Source organism: Typha latifolia, chromosome 8 (assembly GCF_019914945.1).
Source record: "Typha latifolia isolate L0001 chromosome 8, TyphaL0001v2, whole genome shotgun sequence".
Lineage (NCBI taxonomy): Eukaryota > Viridiplantae > Streptophyta > Magnoliopsida > Poales > Typhaceae > Typha > Typha latifolia.
This window is the reverse complement of record NC_133093.1, coordinates 7,246,136-7,264,721: the sequence shown is the minus strand read 5'-3', so window position 1 is coordinate 7,264,721 and position 18,586 is coordinate 7,246,136. Positions and strand designations below refer to the sequence as shown.

Here is an 18,586-nt window from a genome sequence, read left to right as displayed (position 1 = left end):
ATAAATCTCTTTATTTTGATGTAGTAACTAAATAATAACTTACCTTATTCTAATATGCTAATTTAATATTCTCTCATTTTATTATGTACAACTGTTAGAAATCAATTTTATTTAATAACCTACGATTACCATCAGAAAATCGAAAACATACATTTGCTTAGTGAATTAAGTCGAATCGCAGATTTCATCCCATCAGTGGTAGGAAAGCCAATAGATCACCTATTTGTTCGTTGACCGGTTTATTTCCAAGCCAGGTTCCTTAGATCCATTCTGACCTAAATGGATGAATGAAGAAGCTAGCCTGGGTATATTGATAGAGCTCAAAGGTGTCTTTACTGTTGCCATGCTTAAAAGGCAAATAAAATAAATCTTTTTATTTTTTCCGTTGGTGGGCTGTGCAAAGAATCTAGTCGCCTGAAAGAAGAGAGTTTTGTATTTTGGTTCTCATGAAGTCTGTTTCCTTGCTACAGCTAATAAAATTATGTTTTATTCATATTGAAATACTTATATTATCAATAAAACGCATCAGATAACAAAGATTTTGGATCTTATGAACCTTTAGTCGACTGAATAATGGATTTAATCCAGAAACTTTCCAGGATATTTCAAAAACAAAAGTTCCTACGTTGACCCTTTGCTGCTACTCCTGTACACATAGTACAACTCTACATCACTGAATACTTCAGGACTACTCACGCCTGTATCTAAGTATATATGATTAACAATAATTTTTCTCAAAAAAATTTCAATGTCAATACCCGTAAATGTTAACAGATTTAGTAAAATTGAATCATATATTGAATGGCAACCTTCGTTGAGATAAGAGATGTATAGATGTGCACATACAGTATACTTCAGTAATATGATTTGGAAACTAGAGGTTTCCGTTAATCATCTTCTCCTATTGTCCCTGTAAGGCCCCTCACTCTCTTGATCCTTTAGGAAGCCTAGAAATGCGAGCAGACCAAAGAAGAAGAAACCACCCGACCAGTGATGGCCTCCACCCCCACCACCTCCTCCACCATCACCATCATCACGAGGGGGAAAACCACTACCACCATCATCGAGCTCTGGTGACTTCTCCTTTCCTGTATCGAATTTATTATTTTTCACTGGCATCTAAATTATTGAGAAATCAAGTTAAACGACAGAACTTCAGGTAGACAAAAGAAAAGATATTAGTCTATCTTCTATTTTTGACATCATAAGTTCTATGAATTAGTACAAATGTAACCTTCGACCGGAGCGATTGTTATTGTTGATGATTGGCGTGTAACGGTCTGCGTCTGCTCAGCAGCACATCTCGCACTCTGAGGAAAAGAAAGTTAAAAAAGAATTACTACCAGTCAACTCAATTAAAAGAGAAAAGAGTGGCATATTAATAATTGAGATTTATAACTTGACTTGAAATCTTTTACCACTATTATGGAACTTCCCAAATATCCAAGAATCAAGTGCAAGGAAGGACCAAGACGAATAATCCAAGATGTCAGACTCAGCCAAGTCACAACAGCCAGAATAGTAACTATCAAAACTCAAAAGCAAAAGAAATACTGAACGAAGGACACAAACTTGGCAGGAAGTCACATAATCTTCAAATTCTGGGCAAAATGTTAGTAAAATCCAGAAATATGAGTGCTCTAAGTAGATAACAGGAAGTGGTAGACAACAACATTAATAACAGGACGAGCACCAGCAAAAAAACAATAATACAAACCACCAATGGCGCATGCCACATGCGGTGCCACCATCGGTGTGGCATGTGCCATCTAACACACTCTCGGCACTCCTTTAATATTTTTTTTTAATAAAAAATTTAGGTTATTTAGATATGTTTTTGGATATTTGGCATGTCAATTTTTGGTTTTAGTTTAAATATATGTATTAAAACCTATATTACTATTTTATCTTTAGATTAATTTTATAAATGGCCTATTTTATTTTATGAAGATATAACAATAATCAAATAAAAATATTATTCAAGAAAGATAATATTAACGATAGAACTCTCTTAATATGACTGAATACAAAAATACGATTCAACACATAATATTAATTGAGAATAATTTAATAAATTAATACTAATATCTAGTTGAATGTAGAATGATAAGGAGGATTAAAAACTTCATTTGTAACACAAAAATAATACAAGAATGTTGTGTTAAATACTGTCAATAATTTTTAAAACTCATTCACTGATAGTATTACTTATTGTAAAGTCTCACATAGTTTTCATATAAATATGAATTTAATAATTCTCCTATAATATGATATGGATATTGAACATAAATAAAAATGATAAACATTGGCATAAATATGTCATAATTATATGCAAATTGTAGATATAAAGTATAATAAAAATGTTGTGACTTCGGTGGATATAAATGATACAATGGTAATGATGATAATGAACTCAAATTATCATATGAGTGCACCTCATGACATCTAAAATGGATTGATGAAAATAGGAAAAAGTTAAGAAGTTAGGCTCACGTGACATATCATGCTTGTCACATTGCACAGCTTGGCACAGGGGTGTGCCATTGGCAGCATACCTCTATGTCAAGTGTCGTGCCACCATCGGTACGACAAGTGTTGGTTAGTACAATCATCGTTGGTACAAATAAAATCAAATAATTTTGTTAGCAAAACCAAATTAATCATATATTATTGCACAATTTCTAACAGAAAAGGAACACCATCTACTAGCATTTAAAAGCCTAACACTACAGGATCTATCAACATGATAATCCATTTATTGATTTTAAAGTGAATTTTGGCCTTTAAGTTATGGTAGACAACTATTCATTTCTTTTGAAATAGTTCACACAATTGAAAGAGGACATCATTCACAACGAAACTTGTGAAAGGCAAAATAAATGATTGGACGAACCATTTAATTTTAGTGCCATGAAGTGTGAGGTCAACCAGGTTATCTCTATAATCCCAAAGAGATCCATACATGACAGAAGTAATTAAAGAGTATAAAAAAATCAACAAGAGATTTTCTTTTAAGTAAATAGTATAGTGTTCAAACTGGTACAACACCTATGAATGGATTTAATGATTAAGGATAAATTTTCTCCTGAAGTATAAGACAAATCAAAAAAATATTGTACAAGTCTATGAGAAAGGGAAAAAAAAACAGGCTGAATATTGTACACCAATGTTAAACTGAAGTAGCACTTACAAATAAAGGGCCTAGACTAGACACACCCGATCCTGTTAAAAACCAAGGCCATATTTGTATATAAATAACAAAGACAACCTTGTTATTTGAAGTAAGGTTATGAAAGATAATGTATTAAAGTTAGAACTTGCAACTATGGAACTACAAACTATATAGTTTATGTGTAGTTCATATGAAATTTATAGCTAAGATTAATAGCAAGAATCCGACATTTTTCTGAATTCCTATACACTATTTGTAAAACAATTTACTTCTTAACCTTGATAAGAAGATGGCTTATTCCTATATTTGAGCATAAGGATAAGGATCTAAAATAATTCAAATGGGTTAAACCTCGCATCTTGGAAACATTCAATGCTGGCCACACAAAAAGACACAAAACTAGAGTGTAAATGAGCTGAGCTGGGCTCGACTCGAGAGGTGGAAAAACTGAGCTCGACTCGAGCTTGAGCTCGATTCGAGTTGGAAAAGTTGAGCTCGGCTCGGCTCATCTCAAGCTCAATAAGGCTTGGCAAGATGGCTCATGGGTTGGCCTATAGCTTGATCCAAAATCATAGTGTTATATGAAAAAAAATATAGCAAATAAATGGTGAAGGATAGAATTCGAACCCAGGTTGGCTGGTAATAAAAGTTGTTTTAACCAACTATGCTATATGACATCTATATATTTATTTTGTATGTCTATGTATATATAATATTATCTCACATATTATATATCGAGCCTATTTGAGCCGGGCTCGAGCAAGCTGACACTAGCTCGGCTTGGCTCGATTAATATTTCGAGCTCAAAATTCTAGTTTGGCTCATTTCGAGCTTGGGCCAAGCTTGAGTCGAGCTCACAAGCCTCGCGAACCAGCGAGCTTTTTTGACAGCCCTACACAAAACCACATCTAAAATGTTCCTTTTCTTTGTGCTCTTCTTTCTCAAACTGTTCCGCATGTGATAGAAATGAAATCCTAGTTATTTAATTTTGTTCATTGGAAAAATCAATTTTTTTTCATGTTGAATCCATGGAATCCAGATAAATGAAAAAAAAATACTCAAAAACAAGAAAAAAAGAATTAGAAAAAGTACAATTCTGAGTTTTATAATAATTGTTGGATGATAGAAAACCAAAATAAAGGCCACAATGAGGCAATTTAGTATTGAATGATTCAAACTCATAAAGATAGCTCCAATCTACTCTTCCACGCCTAATCAGCATATATCTACATATACAAGTGCTCTTAGATAGCTGGTTACTTATGCACTAGCTAATTCCCCTAACTGCATACTTGATGCTAAGGTTCCAAGTATCGGAATCGAGATTGGGATCGGCCGTCTGAAAAAACGATACGTATCAGCCATATCGGCGGTATCGGTAGTATCAACCATCTGTATCGGCTTGTATTTAAAATAATTTTTAAAATACAGAAAAATTCTTAATTTTTTAGAAAATAATAATAAGATATAAATATAAATTATTCATATATAAAGCCTAAAAATTAAAAAATAAATACTATTTTCTCAATTTCTATTTCACCCCCTTTCTACCACTCACACTCTCTCTCCCACACAAATTAAAAAGAATTCTTACCTTCTCTACACTAATTCTCTTTTTTATCAAACTCTCTCTCTCACTAACTCTCTCTTATCAAACTCTCTCCCTTAAAAACTCTCCCTCTCCCTCACTGACTACCACCTCTTTCCCTCTTTAACATAGTTTTTTTATTTTTGTTTTCTCTCCATGTCTCTCTCTATCTCTCTCTCTCCCCTCTTCCCCTCTCTCTCTTTTTCCCTCTCTCTTGCTTCATCTCTCTCTTTCTCTCTCTTTCCCTCTCTTGCTCCCTCTCTTTCTCTCTCTCTTTCCCCTTTCTTTCTCTCTTACCCATGCTCATCTCGGGCGGGATTGGCCGATATAGCCGATACCCGACCGAGTTTCGGCCAGGGATGGCCAATCCCGATCTGTTTTGGCTGATCCCACTCGGGATCGGCCGAAACGAGGAACCATGCTTGATGCAACTAGGTGTGCAACAGGATGATTAAGGACCAGCATATGCTCATTTACCAAGATGACCACATGTTTTTGCATACCATTACCCCTTTGTCTTATCCTTGTTTTGCTACAAACGAACACAAATCCAATTCTTTTGATTTCCAATTGTTTATAGATAGCAAAATCTTCCAAATGAATTTATCCTATGGTTCCTACATTGCTTAACCAGCATATGAAGAAAAAAATCATCCTCATAATACAAAAGCACTATATATAAAAACAATTAGGCCTTGTTCACATTGGGAATAGAGTGGTATAGGAATAACAAAGTATAATAACATTATTACTAAAATAAGAAATTTATTCTAAAAATAGCTATTTCTATGTTTACTTGTATTCTAGAATGAGGGTATAACGATTATGTTTAAAGTGATATAAAGTGAAGGTAAGAAAAAGAAAATTACTAAAATACTCCTCGATTTGATTTAAAGCAGACTGATGGAATAGATAGTAAATAAATTAATATATTTTATGTATGTAATGGTTAGAGTTATGTATGCAGTGCTAGGCTAGGGTATTACATATGCAATTTAGGAATATAGATATGCAATGTTAGAAAGATAGATATGCAATATAATGCGATACAGTGTTAGAGAGATAAATATGCAATGCTTGAATCCAATGCTAATGAGATGAATATGCAATGAAATGCAATTTGAATATACTTTACATTAGTTTATTAATATTTATCCTTCTTATCTTTAATCCTACATATTTTATACTTTAAAAAATAATTATTATTTTAAATATTTTAATATTATAATATGTTAAATATTATTATATTTTAAAATATTCTAAATATATTTTATAGTCAAAAATAATAAAATTTTATTTTACATGGAACATATATTTTTTAATAATCTTGGCAAAATAAGATTATTAATAATATTAAAATATTTACATTTTCATATGTTTTATTTTAGTTAAAACATGATATTATTAATAATAATATATTAATTTTTCCCATATTTCTTATTTTATTATTTTTAAAGAAAGATTTAATTAGGTTAATGCATAGTTTAAATAGTAAATATATCATTTCATCTATGAGTGAATATTTAATTTCTTCGCCGCTTGCCATCGACCTCGTCGTCGAGCTACCCGTCGTCGATCACCGATCGCCGCTTGTTGTTGCGAACAGTGATGGCGACTGCAAAGGCAAATTATGAGTATCCCTTACATTTTTCTCTACTCTTACGGCACAACTGGCAAGTGCTGCAACATGTGCGTGCCGGCCAGTGGTCGGCACGATCTGTGCTTGTGGCACGACGATTATTGCGTAACACAACGCAATGCTTGGAAGATAGATATGCAATGGAATGTTAGAAAGATATATATACAAAAGAATGCTACGGAGATATATATGCAATAGAATGCTAGGGAGATATATATGCAATAAAATGCTAGGAAAATATATATATACAATGAAATGTTAGAGGGATAGAAATACAATGCTTGAATGCAATACTAGAAAGATAAATATGCATTGCAATGCTAAGGAGATAGATATGTAATGCAGAAAATAAAGGTATGAAATGCTTATATAAATTTATTATTATAATATAAATAGTAATTTTATAAAAAATTAGTTATTAATATTTATCTTTTCCTACATTTAATCGTGTATAGTTATAGTCAGAAAGAATATTTTCCTTGACATGGAACATATATTTTTTAATAGACTTTACAAAATGAGATTATTAATAATATTAAAATATTTACGTTCATATATTTTATTTTAACTTAACACATTAGATTATTAATAATATTATATTATTTTTCCCAAATTTATTATTTTAAAGAAAGAGAATTTTAATTAGGTCAACATATAGTTTAAATAGTAAATTATTATTTTATCTATGAGTTAATATTTAATTAGATAAAATATTAGTTTATTAATATTATATCTTTTATGATATTAGTACATATAAAAATTTATTCCAATAATAAGATAATTTTAAAAAAATTATAATATCAATTAAATACTATATTATTAAAATTTTAGAATATTTTATTTAAGTATATAAATTAAAATAATATTTAATAATAATACCTTTTAAAATGTGCTTACTTTTTTGAAATGTTAAATTATTGACATTTATACTTTTAAATTAATTTTACTTATTTAATATAAAATAAAAAAGTATGATAAGAGAGAAAAGAGAGTAGAGATGAGTGATCAATTGTGATTAGATGTTTAAAAGAAATACGAGATAAGTAATAAATGATAATAAGATATTTAAGAGAGATTGTAGTCAAATCAAGGATAAATTGGTAATTGAGTTAGTGTGTGGTATAAGATATAATTTTGATATATAGTATCTATGTTGTAGAATATAGCTATTATGATGCTTAGCTATTTTTCTAGAATAAAGATTTCAGTTATTCCCGAAGCAAACGGAGGCTTAATGTAAATGGTACCTTGTAAGAAATTAAAATTTTAAAACCAAACCAAGTGGTACTTAAAAAGTTCACTTGCAAAGAAACTAGTACAAAGTTAATGGTGGCAATTATCTCGTTTCTCAGTAAACCCACAAATCCAGCTCCCCATTATTTATTTATTTACTATTTATTTTTGGCTCATGGCTAGTGAAAGAGATAAAAACTACATACCGAGGCAGCAGCACATATCACTGCATTCCTACACAGCTGCCTAGCTTGTAAAGTAACTTCAATCTTCTGAAATGGTTGACATTTTGTGATGGGCACTGCCAGACTAGACTTGGTATGGATCTTCTGGGTCTGCTGAATCACTTTTTTCCCTGAACAATGTCAACAATATAATATGTTATGAGGATAGCTAAATAGGGAAGGAAAAAAGAGAGTCCAAATATCGAACAAGAAATCCATATGCAAATGCAGATCATCAATTATTGGATGGGTTTTAAGTCCAAATATTGAACAAGAAATCCATATGCAAATGCAGATCATCAATTATTGGATGACTTAAAACCACGACATTAAATGGTCAGCATTACAACAATTTTTTCAACACATCAAGGACTGTACTTTTATTGACAATGCTAAGAAACTATAAGGGGTATGATCAAGCAGATTAGGACCTTTTGTTCAACTATGAGTGTCAACTGAATTGGGTAAGTTACAAAAATGATGACAAAATACTATCAAAAGAAATTAAAGTTACTTGTTGAACTGCTGGATTTCAGAAGCACTAGAAATCGATGGACTGCAAGAATTAGTTGTCCACACTACAAGTTATCATTTTAATTTGTCTTCCCATTCAATAAATAGCTTCAATTCTCTCCTATTTTCAAAAGCTCCACCAAAACCCAAGTGTGCTTGCAAGTAGCTCACAAGCAACCTTGTAATTTGTATATTAAATCTTTCTCTGATAGGCATGCATGACCTAACCCAGGACTGTACCTGTGTTGACAGGACGAGAAATTGGCACATAGTTTTATCCAATTAATTAACTTTAAATAACTAAAATAAAATTCTCAATAATTTCAAATGGGAATGGGATGTGGCTTCCTAATAAATGGTAGAGGAGAAGAGAGGGGTGAGAACCCTCAATTTCTTTCCTTTTCCAGCTTTGAGATTTTGGCCAAAGGAGGAAAACTATCATGCCATCATGTCCTAGAAGAAGAAGCATAAGATAAGCATTTTACTATTTTAGCCATTTTAGCCATTTAGATGAAATATTATCTTTTTATGCCAACTGCCTAAATAGTGTTAATCTTAACCTAACCCAATGTGTGTCCTACAAATATTTCATAAAACATAGGGTGTGATTTGCAAATACTGAAATTGCAGGGTATAAACCATAAATACATGAAAAAGTAGTGTTAAATGCACATTTCCCAAGAAAAAGAAGTCCACAATTGACTCCTATAGGTGGGGCAATTACTTTAATCAATAGAACATACAAAAATTTGAGAACACATACTCAAAATCAGGAAAACAAATTATATCCACACTATATTATACCATACAATCTAAATTAATTTGTAAAAGAGAACTAGCTCCCGTGGTGACTCAACCACTTCAAGAACATAATACATTATTAATTATGCAAAGTCGATGTTCATCTATTGTGAAGGCTGTTAAACTGCTCTTAAGCATGGTGTATTTGTACTTGCAATTTTTAAATTGAGGGATTATATATTATTGTCACTGTATCATAGTTTATATACTGAGATTTCCAATTTATCCACTAAAAAGAACTACCACTCATAACAAAAGGTCTTGTAGATTACACAACATATTACTAACTAAGATGTAAAATAAATAAATAAGCAATATCAATTTATAGACAAGAAATTGACACTGTAGCATGTTTTCCAATTAGGCCACCTAGAGATGCAAAAGCATGCCGCTATTCACAAAAAAAAATTTCTAGATATGGTAGTGAATGAAAGGTAATAATTTCCTTCACTTGGACTCATATTGTAACACCCGTAAACTTTAAAATAAATATAAAAAAACCTGACGCGAGCGCGTGCGTCACAAATGCCTGCCCGCATTTGCCCCCCCCGTCCTCTCTTCTCTTTTCCGCTAATTCCTTTTCCCTTGCCATGCACGCCACCTTCCCCATCTCCATTAATCCCCCTTCCCCTCACCGCCCATTTCCTTTCCACCTCGCTACCTCTCTCCCTCTCCTTTCTCACGGGTTGCTGACGCCGGAGCCGACGAAGCCCCGAGCCGAGCGCAGATCGCGGTAAGCCTCAACCTCATCGTTTAGTTTCGGTAGCTAGTTCCCCTCTCTCTCATGATCATCCTCGGCAGCCGACGACCCCACGTCCTACCACCGGTCCGAGGGCTCCGGTGAAAGGAGAGAAACCCTCCCTAGTCGGGCTTCGGGCCCTTGATAAAGGGAGGAAGGACCCCCCATGGCCACCGACTATGGAGCGCAGCCCGCCGCCGTCGAGCTCTTCTCCCCTCCTTCTTTTCTTCCCCTTTACTTACCCTCCTCGGCCTCGTGCTGCGCCGCCGCCGGCCTTGTGCTGTGCCGCCGGCACCGTCGGCCTCGTGCCGCACCGCCAGCGCCGCAGCCCCAGGGGCTTTCCCACTCCCCCTCCGTCTCCTCCCTCAGAGGGGAAATAATAAGGGAGGGTGGGGGGTTGTTTAACCCCCTACACCCCCCTTAGTGTGCTACGGTCAGATCGCAACCCACGGGCCCTCCCTGGGTGGGCTGCGGTCTAGACCGCAGCCTACTAGGCTTGAGTTAGGTGGGCTGCAGACCGCAGCCCACCAACCAAGCCTTTGGTGGGCTGTGGTTGGACCCCAGCCCACTGCAGCCAACCTTGTGGGCTACAGTCCAACTACAGCCAACCTTGTGGGCTGCAGTCCAACTACAGCTCACCAAGGCCCTCTTGCCTATTGGGTTAGCCCATTTGGGGCCATTTGGACCCTATAACTCCGTTTATCTATTTTCACTTGATTAATTAGCCTAACTCCCCATAATGACAATTTATTATCATGTAAATTTTCGGATAGCATAGGACTCACCCTAGGAGACCCTTGACTCATGTATATGCATAAACATAAATTCTCTAATAAGATAATAATTCTATTAGTTCGCTAATCTTACGTATAGCTTTACTTGCGTGAATTAATAGGATTGACACCGCGTGATGAGAATTTTGAGATTCCGGAGGAGCCAGCTAACTAACGAGATTTAGTGTACTGTGGAGACCCCCAGGCGTATAGAGTTTATACAAATCTAGAATAATGTAGTTACAGTATTATACTTGTCATGACACTGTAGGAAATGTTGATATTAATACATGCATTTAGTGTACCATGATATATCTTTACTTATGCAAATCTAGTATGAATGTAATGTTTTGGAGAACAATCGGCCCAACAAGTAACTAAAGTAAAATATAGTAAGCAATAACTGATAATAAGTTAATTGATTAAAAGGATCACTACTAGATGGAAGGAGAGAAAACCACTCAGATAAGGCAGTAGCTACCTCAACTCTCAAATAGGTATATTGATTGTAGAAAGGCCTAAAATATGGTGTAAGAAAAGACTTTAGAGTTTAGGTTTACCAATAAATGAAATAGTAGTGCTTTACTTTGAAACCAAGTCCTCCTCTTCACGTTTGGGCACCCAAAGATTCTCTTTCACTACTAGAATCTTTTGGACAGCAGCAATAACCAACGAAAAAGTAGAGGTTGAAGAAGAAGAGAGGTTTAGAGAGAAAGTGGAAGAGATTAGAGAAAAATCTTAAGACAGAGTAGGAGAAAGAGAGAGAAAGAAAGAGAGAGAGAAGAAGAAGACCATAGGAGAGAAAAGTGAGAGATCTCAAATAAATCTTATTCCAACTTGTCCTTGTTTCTCATGCAATAACCCTTAAATAGGTTAACAACCTTAATTCTAGCTGATTCTCATAGAAACTTATTTCCTAATAGGACTCTAATTGATCTTCTTACCTAAATTGATTGATCCAATTTAGGTAATAAATCAATGTGGACATCCCCCACATATAAGCTTACCATAACTATCAATTGAGATTCTAATAGGAATTCATTTCCTAATAGGATCCTAATTGATTAAATCTTACCTAAATTGACTAACCCAATTTAGGTAATAACTTAATACGAACATCCCTGCATATAGACTACCATATTTGTCAATTGACTAACTCAATTGATTATTTGAATTAAAAATCAACAATTAGACCAAAATTGGACTCGAGTAATTCTATTTTGGTCAAATTGAAAATGATGCCCACATCATTTACATATGCAGTTATTGATAATTTGCTCATCATGATATTATGAGAATGATAATGTAGCATAAGTATTAGTGTAACGATGCTCTACATGTATCCTGTATAATATACCCTTGCATAAATATCTGTGTGAATATAGAATGTAACGATCATGGTGACTATGACATGCTTTATACACTCATAGACACTACACCACTTCCACCTATCATTAGTAGTCGGGTTCTAACTAGGCAGTGCCATTACTCACTCAGCCCAGAGTTAAGGGTAGAGTGTATCTTATATGACTATACTATTAGCGGCCTACACCTGAGGTCGGGAGCCTGTGTAGCATTCATGTAATTATACGGCATAGTCAGGACTAGATTATGATGATAGAAGAACATGATTGTGAGGTGGAGATATATCTCTAGCGGTACCTTACGACGCAGGGATAGGGCATCTGTTGATGAGCCGAGGGTTCCTAATTCTCCTGTTGGTGGCGGTGATGATTTAGAGAGAGTGAGATATAAGCTTATGACCGGGGTCCTTAGTCTGATAGCCACAGACTACCGGTCACATGTAGTGTCACCATATATGTGTAGGTGGCATTACTGCTACGTGTGTATATATCCCCTCGATGTATAAAATCCATATATATCCCCCTCGATGTATAAAATGATGGATGGTTATGTGATGGATGATTGTTTCTTAAGAGTATTTACCCTGTGTGGTGAATAACTCGGTGAGCTATGGTAAGTATGATTAACGCCTTGGTAGGCATGAGATGACTAAACTACTCTTTTATTGCTATACATAACATGTAAACACTATAATTGAGATTTGTATGAATAAGAGATTGTATCAAGCTTTATATCTGTGTGGACTTATCTTGATACGTTTAGAAACTAGCATGTTTCAGGATAGTGACCGATAATTTTTATCGATTGCATTGATTTAGTAACTCATGGTAAGTCATTTCAACAAGCATATTGTTATTACTAGTAATTATAGACATACATTGGATATACACATGTGATTTCATTATTTAGATTGTATGGATCCTACTCGCTGGGTTGTAAGCTCACCACCTCTTGGTGGCATTATTTCAAAGCTAGGGGATGCAGGTCCGGGTAGCGAGAAGTAGCTACCTTTCTTTTCAGTATGTCTATTAGTTGTATTAAGCCCCTGCGAGGACGTTATGATTAATGATGTATTTTGGACTTTAGTATTGTATTTTGCATGTGTATCTAAAAGGCTTGTTGTGGCCTGTGGAATTTGTATTCGGACTCTTATGGCTGAGCTTATTTATGGTATGAACTTGTGCTGTTGTGTGCCTTGTGAAATCCTATTACTGACAGGTCATGTGATACACCGCGTGGGGAGATTTACCCACGCAGTTTACACGTGTATTTGGAGGTTTAGGTGTTTCATATATTGGTTGGAAGCATGGGAGTCTCAAGAAAAAATCTAAGAAGAATTTGCAACACTAATTTTATTTTTTTTAAAATTGGATATTTTACGGAAGCATCTAACGAATATTGTATCTAATGAGTATCGTATCCGATACGAACACATCGAGAGAAGTATCTATACTTCCTAGTTGAACAATTATTGTTGTGTAAAATTTCCCATTTTTTATAATATATCCTTGTCATCACCTCATTGCTCTTAACTTCAAAAGACATTAGTAGAATATTCGGGAACTTGAAAGATAGATTTCTTCTAGTTATCTCTTTGCTCTTTGTTCTCTCTATCTCTTATCTATGATACACTAGTTAATTGTTTTGTTAAACTTATTCACCAAAGTGAAATTCTTCTTGCTTGTTTGCATCAAAGTTTCCAACTTAAGCATCGACTTCAAAGTTGTGAACTTTTTAACTTTAACCAACGACAAGGGACAATCAAATAATCAGAGAATGAGCAACAATTAGTTAATCACTTAATTTTCTCACTCACAACCAGATAGAGTAGATTCCAAAAAAGACCGCTTTAAGTTTAAACAAGAGAACTAGCACACGAGAAGAACCCACTGCACCACTATCGAGGAAAGAAATAATACATGGAGACAATAATAGTTCTAATGTGGGCATCATCTTTAATTTGACCAAAATACAGTTGCTTGAGTCCAATTTTGGTCTAATTGATCTAATTAGGCTCAACTTATTTTCACATTTAATTTATTAAATTAATTTTTAATTCAAATAATCAATTGAATTAGTCAATTGATAGGTACGGTAAGCCTATATGCGGAGGATGTCCGCATTGAGTTATTATCTAAATTGGGTTAGTCAATTTAGGTAAGACTTAATCAATTAGGATCCTATTAGAAAATGAATTCTTATTAGAATCTCAACTAATAGTTATTGTAAGCTTATATATGGGGGATATCCACATTGATTTATTACCTTAATTGGGTTAGTCAATTTAGGTAAGATGATCAATTAGATGCCTATTAGGAAATAAGTTCCTATTAGAATCAACTAGAATCAAAGTTGTTAATCTATTTAAGGGCTATTATATGAGAAACAAGAAACGATAGGAATAAAATTTATTTGAGATCTCTCATTTTCTCCCCTGCATTCTTTTTCTTCTCTTTCCCTTTCTCTCTTTCTCCTACTCCATCTTAAGATTCTTCTCTAATCTCTTCTACTTCCTCTCTAAACCTCTCTCTTTCTTCAATCTCTACTTTTCATTGGTTACTGCTGCTGTCCAGAAAATTGCAGTAGTGAAAGAGAATCTTTGGGTGCCCAGATATGAAGAGGAGGACTTGGTTTCAAAGTAAAAGCACTACTATTCTATTTATTGGTAAACCTAAACTTTAAAGTCTTTCTTTACACTATATTTTAGGCCTTTCTTCTATCGACATACCTATTTGAGATTTGAGGAAGCTACTGTCTTATCTGAGTGATTTTCTCTTCTTCCATCTAGTAGTGATCCTTTTAATCAATTAACTTATTATCAGTTATTACTTACTATATTTTATTTTAGTTACTTATTTGGATCGATTGTTCACCAAAACATTGCATTCATACTAGATTTGCATCAAGTTTCTCATGATTTCCTCCATCTTGATTCAATATAGGCCTGAAAAAATATATATTTTTCTCCACATTATTTACCTTATCTTTGTGAATCTTCTCATGGAGGTACTACTTACGTAGCCTAGCCCATTTTTGAGATAACCATCACCAATCGCACAAGAATTGTTTTCTGAAGTACCTCTCGCATTTTCCATCTTCAGTTGTTATTATATGTTAGGGGCTACACAATTCATCTACTACAGTTTCTTCCCACCTATCCATTCTTTTCAGGTCAAAGACGATCTCAAAGAGATGATCCTGACCAGGATGATGATATACAGGATAACAGAAAGGAACTTCTAGCAGAAAATGTACTTCTAGGACTCAAGGTGGAAAAAAAAAGTCTCTATTTTGACAATCCATGGATTGGACTTTGATTTCAAACTATCAAACTATTACTGAGATCATTTAAGTGTATTGTTATAATTTAATATGTTTTCTGATAACAAAGACAACCATTGATAGTTATAAGTTAGTCCCTCACAATATTTCACCAATGAACTACATCTGATACTTTATAGTTCTCATCTCCCATTCCTGAACTTTTCAGACAATCCAACCTTCACAACATAATCACACTTATTGAAAAGTTCATAATTTATTTTATCCTTCACTGGCATGACTAGCAAGTTTTTTCTGTTTCACTGTGTCTTGACTAAACCAATCTCTTTTGAACCAACAGTTGACTAGCATTTTAGTGCAATTAAACTATAATGAAGCTGGCTAAAACATCCGCCATCAAGTTGTAATGGTTCTCCACCCTAAGCTTCCATTTAGCATAAACAATTCAAAATTCTCTGTTTTACCAGTATCCACATAAAAATTATTACTATGTTACATGATCATAAATCTCCACATTTTCTTGTCCAAGAACCAGGTTTCCTAGAATAGTATTGGCATTTTACATAATTCTCCCAAAAATCAAATATGCACTTGTAGGAAATGGATGCCTAGATAAGAATCGCACCATCATACACATCCTTTAGACAAACTAATATAACTAGCATAATTAACATAAACATGACCCTGATATACAACTCCGGAGGCCCTTAATGAGCATATAACATTCAAGCATATGGCTACAAAATTATCTTACACTAGCCTAAGTATATTGTGTAACATATTAAGGTAACATAGTAGGGTATCAGGAATACTGAAACCTCAACATAGTGAGGAATGTTAGCAAGAGAAACGTCACACCAATGGTAAAATACATAATCCAACAGATATTGTTTTTAATACATAAGCAAACAAGCTCTTACAATTATCCAAGATAATAATAATTAATTAATTAATTAAAAACTGGAACATTTAGAAAATATAAACATTTTCGTAGGGATACCAGACCAGATAAATCATAGAAAAATACAAAAGAAATGGAAAAGAATTTATTTCCTTAGTTGATGGAATTCACCAGCTTAATGATTATATTGAACAATGATGTACCTGGAGAGCTCCCAGATGGAATTGTAAATGTAGGCACAGTTGTAGATGATAGAGCCATTGCACAAAGATTGAGCTAGAATTGCAAACAAACCAAGCATTTTTGTTAGAAGATGGCAAAAAAACACTTTCTAAGAGAATAAGTGCAAACATAAAGTACAGAAACAAACATATGATTAAGGAAAAAGAGAAACAACTTCTTAATACATTTTCACTTTGCTTCAAATTATTGGACCTATCCTTCCCTCTTCAAAATACCAGTGCAAAGCAAAGAAGGAAAAAGTCATCACACCATTGGTATGCCTAAAATTTTGAACATGTTTATATACAGAGTATAGCATTTTACCCAAAAAAAAATCATTGCAAATAAGGTGCAAATTTGTCAAAAAACGTGAGTTGCAGAAACTTTTGACTGTATCTTTATGTAGCATGAAAGAGGACATCAATAATATCCAACATCTCTACATCCATCTTAAAGAATATAATATTCCGCAACCAACATTCCACATAACCGGTATAAATTCTCAGTTTGGCCCTACCTAAATTCCCAATGTTCAAGAAGATTTAAAACTTAAAATGTTCTCAACAAAATTTCATCTAATTGTAATATCCAGATCCATAAATTATCAAGAACATATAGATGAATTATGAAAAAAAAATTAGAATAAAGATAGTCTTTTCACCTAAATGCCTGGAAAAAAGGAAAAAAAAAAAAAAACACACACACACACACACACACCTAAGGAGTAAACTGCAAAGAATCTAAAACTAGATTAAACGATTAGAGTACAGAATCACCTATTAAATAACCAAATTCAAGCAACTATGTATTCCTCAAACTCCATCAGTATGTTCAAAAAAACATAAATTTGACAAAGAACATAACCACAAAAGATTCGATCCTTCCCATTTCGAAGCAAGAAAAGAATCAACCGAACAACCCAAATTGGAATTCGAAGCAGCAGAGGGAGGAAGGCGGATTAAATTCGCATACCTTTCTTGTGGCGAAGAAATCTTGCAAGCAAACGCGAGGGGAAGGAAGAGAACCAACTTAAGATTAGAAATGGATTATATACTTATACCAACTGCGAACCGACTTTGATGTTGGGCCGGAGAGCGGAAGGTCAAGAAATGGCCTGGTTCAATTAGCCGACCCAGTTTGACGGATTAAAAAAAAAAAGGAAATTGTTCTTAGGTTAAAATCAAAAATTATATATAAATTACCTTTACTTTGGGTATTTTGCGGGAAAACTCTAAGTTAAGTTTAACTTTGCAATTCTCTTCCTCATATTTCTATTATGAATCATTCAATTTCAATATTTTCTTTACAAAGTGTTATTGCTTTTATTTTTGGGTGTAAGAGAGAAAGTTATGATTTTCATTTAATATTATGTTGTTCTTTTCCAAAACATAATATTACTATTTTTTAAATAATAAACTCCTTTTTAAACCTAATTTAATAAATTAAATATTTTTCTTCATCTTTCTCTTATTAATATTCTATCTAAACAAACTTATCATTTGTATTCACAAACTATATTCGCGCTCATATGCCTACTAATTTATTTATTTTTAATTGATGTCATTTAGTACTCAAATATTTATCTAAATACATGACCAAAATACTAAACAAATATACTTTTTTCTTTTCTAACACAAATTATGATATTTAAAAACATATATCTTATCATGTTAACGGTATCTAATCGTCTTCAATTTTATCTCTTATGGATCTTCAAATTCAACGTAATTTATTAATAAATGATGTAACCCGTTGATGAATGACATTTTTCTCTTCTGAGTAATATAAACCAATGTTATTTAGTATTTTATTTATATATTTGTCATCTAAACTCTGATCGATATTAATTGAAATGTATTGAAAATCTTATATGATCCTCTCTAAATTTTATGTCATATGATCTTCAAATCCAAAGTTTGCGATGGATAAAAATTTATTAGAAATTGGTAACTCAAAAGGAAGAAAAGGGAAAAAAACCGTAATTATGAAGGAAAAGATTGTTTAGTTTCATGGTATATGAATACAAATCAAAAACACCAGTTGTGTTAAAATATAATATCACAATAAATAACTACACAAGTGAGCAACAATAATATAATTAAAATTCAAGATCAATCTTGCTAATAGAGCTACA

General features: G+C 33.5%; 1 protein-coding gene across 1 annotated transcript; it reads right to left on the bottom strand.

The window, feature by feature from the left end:
• Window positions 1–775: 775 nt before the first annotated feature.
• On the bottom strand, window positions 776–17,548 carry LOC140794496 (uncharacterized). Its single transcript, XM_073146576.1, has 5 exons — window positions 17,425–17,548; window positions 16,434–16,506; window positions 7,839–7,987; window positions 1,235–1,310; window positions 776–1,088 (listed from the first exon to the last, which is right to left on the bottom strand). The coding sequence occupies exons 2-5, from the start codon at window positions 16,489–16,491 to the stop codon at window positions 892–894; spliced, it is 480 nt and encodes a 159-aa protein (XP_073002677.1). The 5' UTR covers window positions 16,492–16,506; window positions 17,425–17,548; the 3' UTR covers window positions 776–891.
• Window positions 17,549–18,586: the final 1,038 nt, after the last annotated feature.

Excerpts from the sequence above, each read along its gene's own strand:
- LOC140794496 (XM_073146576.1), bottom strand. The coding sequence starts at position 16,491 with ATGGCTCTATCATCTACAACTGTGCCTACATTTACAATTCCATCTGGG. Across the intron at positions 7,988-16,433 it reads TCCATCTGGGAGCTCTCCAG|GGAAAAAAGTGATTCAGCAG; the intron begins GTACATCATTGT and ends GACATTGTTCAG. Across the intron at positions 1,311-7,838 it reads TGATATGTGCTGCTGCCTCG|AGTGCGAGATGTGCTGCTGA; the intron begins GTATGTAGTTTT and ends TCTTTTCCTCAG.